The following is a 7,740-nucleotide window of genomic DNA, read 5'->3' as shown; positions in this document are numbered from 1 at the left end:
ATCCCAGCAGGCCTTTATGTAGAAAATGACAAGAAGATTCTAAAATTCCCAGAGAAATGTAAATAATCTAGAATAGCCAATACAATTTGAAACAGAACAAAGTCAAAGGTCTTACACTGCCTGACTTCAAGACATTATAAAGCTATAACAACTAAGACAATGCAGTATTGATATAAAGACAGAAAAATAGACAAATAGAACAGATAGAAAATCTAGAAATAGACTCATGAATATATGGTCAGTTGTTTTTCAACAAAAGTACATAGGCAGTTGGGGAGAAGAGATTGTCTTTTAAAAAATGTGCTGGAATAATTGAATATCAACAAGGGAGAACTTCTATGATATGTTTCACACCACTCCAAAAGTTAATTCAAAATGAATCATAGAACTAAAGGTAAAGTCTAAAAACTTTGAAATTATAAAACTTCTAGAAGAAAACCTTAGAAAAATACTTTGTGACCTTGGGATAGGCAAAGATTTCTAAAAAGAAAAACTGATACATTGAGCTTTATCAAAATTAAAGATTTTCCTCTTCCTAAAAAACATACTGGCAGAAACAATTGCAATTTACATATATGATTAAGGAATTGAATGCAGAATAAACAAACACCCAAAACTTAATCTATTATTATAAAACAAGAAACCCAATTATAAAATGGGTAAAATATTTGTTCAGACATTTCATCAAAGATGTATGGATTGCAACTGGACGCAGTGGCTCATGCCTGTAATCCCAACACTTTGGGAGGCCGAGGCGGATGGATCAACTGAGGTTGGGAGTTCGAGACCATCCTGGCCCACATGGTGAAACCCAGCTCTACTCAAAATACAAAAATTATCTGGGCATGGTGGTAAGAAGGCTGAGGCAGGAGAATCGCTTGAACCAGGCAGGCGAAGGTTGCCGTGAGCCGAGATCGAGCCATTGCACTCCAATCTAGGCAACAAGAGCGAAATGCTGCCTCAAAAACAATATATATATGGTTTACAAATGAAAAGATGCTTAACACAATTAGTTATTAAGGAAATGCAAATTAAAACTATGAGACAACATTACACACCTATTAGGATATTTAAAATTAGAAATAATGGCCATACCAAATTCTGGTAAAAATATAGAGCAACTTGAAATCTCATACACTGATAGTAGGAATGTAAAATGGTACTGCAACTTTGGAAAACAGTTTGATAGTTTATTAATTTTTTAAATATACAACCCCTACCATATGTCCCAGCCATTCCACTCCTATTTACCCAAAAGAAACAAAGCATATGTCCATACAAAATTTGTGAATGGATGTTCATAGCCACTTTATTTGTAATAGCCCCAAACTGAACATAACCAAACTGCCCATCAACAGGTAAGTGGAAAAACAAATGGTAGTATATCTACATGTAGTGATGTGAATGGTACCCCTCCCCAACAGATGTTCACTCAGAACCTATAAATGTGACTTTATTTGCGAAAATGATCTTTGCAAATATAACTAAGTTAAGGATATCAAGATAAGATCATCCTAGATTAGGATAGGACCTAAGTCTAATGACAAGAGTCTTTAGAAGAGAAGGGAAAGACACATCAGAAGAGAAGGTGATGGAAAGACAGAGGCAGAGACTGAAATGAGGCATTTACAAGCAAAGGAACTACACGGATTGTCTGCAGCCACTAAAAGCTAAAAGAGAGGCTTGGAACCATTTTCCCTGAAAGCCTTTAGAAGAAACCAACCCTGTTGACACCTTGATTTCAGACTTCTGGCCTCCAGAACTGTGAGGGAATACATTTTTGCTGTTAAAGCCACCAATTTTGGGGTAATTTGTTATGGCAGCCCTATGAAATGAATACACCACATGATGGAATACTACTCAGCAGTGAAAATGAATGACATGAATGCTGTACATAATAAAAGGAATCTCAAAATAATTATTTGAAATGAAAGAACCCATACCGTAAAAAGTACACACTGTATAATTTTATTTAAATAAAATTCTAGAGAACGTATAATGTTCTATTCATACAATAAGAGAAGGTATATCCATGGTTGCTTCAGGATGGGAGGGTCAGAATGGCAGAGAGGGCTAAGATGACAGATTACCAAAGGGTCTAATGAAATTTTGAATTCATGGATATCTTCATTATGTTGTTTTTGTTGATAATTTCATGGGTGTATATACGTGCCCAAACTTAGCAAGTATGTGTCGTTTATGGTATGTCAATTATACCTCAATAAAGTTCTTGAAAATGTAGTCTAAATGTAACTCTTTGTGTTGGGGGGCCGTGTAACAACTTAACTATTTTAGATGATATCATGGCAGCAGAGGGGTGCCTCTCCTCTGCAGGATGCCCTAGTATCCTCATCACTGGCCTGGAGAATAATGCAATGGCTTCCCACCCACAGGAAATGTCACTATGTAGTGTTCGTTGGCTCATTTATTCTACATACATTTGAGTTCCTTCTATTTTTCAAATGTAGTTTTGTACTGTAAATACAATCAATAATGATTAAGACAAAAGCCCTCATGAAGCTTACATTCCATTAGATGAAACAGACAAACAAAATTATTAGATATTTATAATGTCAAGTGGGGATTTAAAAAATACAAATCAGAGTAAAGGGCATGTGGTGGTAGCTGCTGCTTTAGAGAGGGGATATAAAAGGATCTCTCTGAGGATATGTCATTTGAGTGACGGAGCCAAAACCTTGAGACGGAAGTGCACATCTGGCACACCTGAGGGAAAGGAAGCCAGTGTGACTAAAGCAGAACGGACTGGTGGAGTGGGCAGTAATGATGTCCAGGAGTAAGCCTGGACATGGAAGTCCATGTGTGTTTTGTCCTAAGCATGATGCAGAGGGAACGCAGGGTTTTGAGGAAGGCTGTGATGTGATCTGTATGTGTTTTATGTATTTGTTTGTTTATTTATTTATTTTATAAGAGACATATTTTATGTATAAAGATACAGATGGAGTGAAAGTACAAGGACCAGAAAAGATACGCAAACACTAACTACAACAACAATAAAGCTGTTGTGGTTATATTAATATCAAAGTAGTCACTTTTTGTTCAACTTTTATTTTAGATACAGGGGGTACATGTGCAGGTTTGTTACATGGGTATATTGCATTCAGATAGTGAGCTTAGTACCCAATAGGTAGTTTTCCAGTACACAATCCCTTCTGTCTTTTCCCACACTTGTAGTCCCCAACGTCTGTCCTTCCCATGTTTATGTTCATGAGTGCCCAATGTTTCGCTCCCACAGGTAAAAACATGCAGTATTTGGTTTTCTGTTCCTGCATTAATTTCCTTAGGATTATGGTCTCCATCTCCATCCATGTTGCTGCAAAGGACATGACTTTATTCATTTTTATGGCTACATGCAATTCCATGATGTATACATACCACATTTTCTTTATCCAGTCTGCCATTGATGAGCACCTAGGTTGATTCCACGTCTTTACTATTCTGAATAGTGCAGCGATGAACACATGCATGCATGTTTCTTTTTGGTAGAATGATTTATTTTCCTTTGGGTAGATACCCAGTAATGGAACTGCTGGATCAAATGGTATTTCTGTTTTAAGTTCTTTGAGAAATCTCCAAACTACTTTCCACAGTGGCTGAACTAATTTACATTCCCACCAACAATGTAGAAGTGTTCTCTTTTCTCCGCAGCCTCACCAGCATCTGTTATTTTTTAACTTTTTGTTAATAGCCATTCTGACTGGTGTGAGATGGTATCTCATTGTGGTTTTGATCTGCATTTCTCTGATGAGCATTTTTTCCTGTGTTTACTTGTGTGTGTTCTTTCAAGAAGTGTCTGTTCATGTCCTTTGCCCATTTTTCATGGGGTAGCTTTTTGCTTGTTCATTTAAGTTCCTTATAGAGTCCTGATATTAGACCTTTGTCAGATGCCTAGTTTGCAAATATTTTCTCCTTTTCTGTAGGTAGTCTGTTTACTGATTATTTCTTTGGCTGTGCAGAATCTCTTTAATTTAAGTAGGTCCCACTGGTCCATTTCTTTTGTTTTTGTTGCAATTGCTTTTGGGGACTTAGCCAAAAATTCTTTGCCAAGGTTGATGTCAACAAAGGCATCTACTAAGTTTTCTTCTAGAATTTGTTTTCATTTTTTATATGTATTTATTCTTTTTTAATTTTTTAAAATGTTGTGGGTGCATATTAGATATATATACTTATGGCATACATGAGATGTTTTGATATAGGTATGCAATGTGAAATAAGCACATCATGGATAATGGGGTATCCATCCCCACAAGCATTTATCTTTTAAATTACAAATAATGCAATTACACTCTTTAAATTATTTTAAAATGTACAATTAAGTTATTTTTATTATAGTCACCCTGTTGTGTTATCAAATAGTAGGTCTTATTCATTCTTTTTATTTTTTGTACCCATTAATCATCCTCATCTCCCCCAACAGCCCCCACTACATTTCCCAGCCTCTCCTCCATAAGTTCTGTTGTTTTGATTTTTAGATACCACAAATAAGTGAGAAAATGCAATGTTTGTCTTTCTGTGCCTGGCTTATTTCACCTAACATAATAATCTCCAGTTCAATTCATGTTGTTGCAAATGACTGAATCTCATTACTTTTATAGCTAAATGGTACTCCATTGTGTATATGTACCACATTTTCTTTATCCATCCGTCTGTTGATGTATAATTAGATTGCTTCCAAATCTTAGTAAACAGTGCTGGAACCAACATAGGAATGTAGACATCTCTTCTATATACTGATTCCTTTTTTGGGGGTATATTTTCTAGAATTTTTATAGGTTGAAGTCTTGCATTTAAAACTTTAATCCATCTTCAGTTAGTTTTTGTATATGGTGAAAGGTAAGGGTCTGGTTTCATTCTTCTGTGTATGGTTAGCCAGCACCATTTATTGAGTAGAGAGTCCTTTCCCGATTGCTTGTTTTTGTTGGTCTTGTCAAAGATCAGATGGTTTTAAGTGTAAGGCTTTATTTCAGAATTTTCTATTCTGTTCCATTTGTCTATGTGTCTGTTTTTGTGCTGATACCATGCTGTTTTGGTTACTATAGCTTTATAGTGTAGTTTGAAGTCAGGTAGTGTGATGTCTCTGGTTTTGCTCTTTTTGCTTGGGTTACTTTTGCTATTCAGGCTATTTTTTGGTTCCATATGAATTCAGAGTAGTTTTTTTGTAATTCTGTGAAGGATGACATCAGTAATTTGATAGAAATAGTGTTGAATCTGTAAGTCGCTTTGGGGAATATGGCCATTTTAATAATATTGATCTTACAATTCATGAACATGGGATGTTTTTCCACTTATTTGTGCATCTCTGGTTTCTTTGAGCAGTGGTCTGTAGTTCTCCTTGTAGAAATCTTTCACCTCTCCTTGGTTAGCTATATTCCTAGGTATTTCATTTTCTTTGTGGCTATTGCGAATGGGGTTGTGTTCTTAATTTAACTCTCAGCTTGAATACTATTGGTGTATAGAAATGCCACTAGTTTTGTATATTGATTTTGTATCCTGAAACCTTACTAAAACTGTTTATCAGTTCTAGTAACCTTTTGTCAGAGTCTTTAGGGTTTTCTGCATTTTAAAATGAGCATTCTGGCTGCTTCAGGAAGATAAGAATGAGCTAGTTAGGAGGCTTTGGCAATAGTCCTTGAGATATATAGTATGGCATGGCCTAGAGATGATGACAAGTGATCAGATTTATGAAACGCTGTAAAGGTACAGCCAATACATCTATCTGATGTAAAATAGAAAAATAAAGGAAGTAGTCATTATTCTAAGGTTTTGGAGCAACTGGGTGAATGATAGCACAATTTAATGTGATGGGAGATAATAGATTTTGGGGGTGGGTGGAATTAAGAGTTTACTTTTGGAGAACCGAGCAGAGCTGGTTGAGCTTTCAGACGTGCCGTCATGGGTTCGGTGTTTAATGATTGAGTTCTGCCGGCGCGGGAGCCTCTGCAGAGAGCAAGCGCGAGAATTGGAGATGGGCAAACGGATTCATTTAGAGCTGCGGAACAGGACGCCCTCTGATGTGAAAGAACTTGTCCTGGACAACAGTCGGTCGAATGAAGGCAAATTGGAAGGCCTCACAGATGAATCTGAAGAACTGGAATTCTTAAGTACAATCAACGTAGGCCTCACCTCAATCGCAAACTTACCACAGTTAAACAAACTTAAGAAGCTTGAACTAAGCGGTAACAGAGTCTCAGGGGGCCTAGAAGTATTGGCAGAAAAGTGTTCAAACCTCACGCATCTAAATTTAAGTGGCAACAAAATTAAAGACCTCAGCACAATAGAGCCCCTGAAAAAGTTAGAAAACTTCAAGAGCTTAGACCTTTTCAATTGCGAGGTAACCAACCTGAACGACTACTGAGAAAAGGTGTTCAAGCTCCTCCCGCAATTCATATCTAGACGGCTATGACCCGGACGACAAGGAGGCCTCTAACTCGGATGCTGAGGGCAACGTGGAGTGCCTGGATGACGAGGAGGAGGATGAGGATGAGGAGGAGTATGATGAAGATGCTCAGGTAATGGAAGACTAGGAGGACAAGGAGGAGGAGGAGGAAGGTGAGGAGGAGGAAGGTGAAGAGGAGGACGTGAGTGGGAGAAGGATGAAGGTTATAACAATGGAGAGGTAGATGACGAGGAAGATGAAGAAGAGCTTGGTGAAGAAGAAGAGGGTCAGAAGCGAAAACGAGAAACTGAAGATGAGGGAGAAGATGATGACTAAGTGGAATAACCTATTTTGAAAAATTTCTATTGTGATTTGACTGTTTTTACCCATATCCCCTCCCCCGCTCCAATCCTGCCCCCTGAGACTTATTTTTTTCTGATTGTAACGTTGCTGTGGAAACTAGAGAGGAAAAGCTACTGGGGGTAGTGGGGGGAGGAAGGGTGGAAGGGGGTGGAATAAAATACCATTTTTACTGCCACTCTTTATTTTTTCCCCCTACTTTTTCTTTGTGTCTGGTTTTTGTCCCTGTAAATGCAATAGCTAAGTACACACTAAGCATTTGTTCCTGGCTCTCAAAGAAGATGGTTTGGAGTTCTCTTACGTTTCCTGGTATTTCCCAAGTCTCTTGGGTTGGGTGGAAGGCTGTGGCTGGTCTCTGGTTACTCAACGCCCAGGAGGGGCTGAGCACCAGCCATATCTTTTGCTTTGATTCACATGATACCTGCTTTTCTCCGGCCTGCTAGAGGCATCCAACACCCTGGTTTGTAAATAGCGACCTAAAGGCATATTTTGGCACTGGTTTGGCAACATTCCCCATCTCTCATCCATTTTCCCCCTTCACAGATGATGGTGGGCCTCGCTCTACAAAGAGGACTCAGATGTTACTCTTGAGAGCTTAAGAGCCAGACAGCTGAAAACGGCAGGCTTGTGAGTTGCAAGGAAAATGGATTTGGTAATAATTAAAAGAGAAGAAACAAACCCTCAAACTTCAACTTCTTTAAAAGAAAAAAAAAACTGTTCTATCTTGTTCTGTAAAATATTAGAACGTTTTGTTTTACAAAAATGGCGAGAGAATTCTTCCATATGTACTTCTGCACTTAGAACATTTTTACAGACCTAAGTGCTGGAGATGTTGCTACACGTCAGCTGGGCTTTTTTTTTTTTTTCATACACCCGAGCACGGAAAAACTGACGCAAAATTTTATTTTCTTACCTAGTGGAAATCTGAAATGACTGCAAATTCCTAGTGAATGTACAGGTTTGCTTTCGTGTCCCTCTCTGGTTGC

The 7,740-nt window shown here is 37.9% G+C and overlaps 1 protein-coding gene across 1 annotated transcript; it reads left to right on the top strand.

Annotated features, from left to right (window-relative positions):
• Positions 1-5,917: 5,917 nt before the first annotated feature.
• ANP32D (acidic nuclear phosphoprotein 32 family member D) lies at positions 5,918-6,880 on the top strand. Its single transcript, XM_033222254.1, is given in 3 exon segments — positions 5,918-6,399; positions 6,401-6,602; positions 6,605-6,880. Coding segments are annotated over 3 exon segments (801 nt in total). The 5' UTR covers positions 5,918-5,926; the 3' UTR covers positions 6,731-6,880.
• Positions 6,881-7,740: the final 860 nt, after the last annotated feature.

Source organism: Trachypithecus francoisi, unplaced genomic scaffold (assembly GCF_009764315.1).
Source record: "Trachypithecus francoisi isolate TF-2019V2 unplaced genomic scaffold, Tfra_2.0 Lachesis_group11, whole genome shotgun sequence".
NCBI classification, from domain to species: Eukaryota; Metazoa; Chordata; class Mammalia; order Primates; family Cercopithecidae; genus Trachypithecus; species Trachypithecus francoisi.
This window is presented reverse-complemented; position numbering and strand designations above follow the sequence as displayed.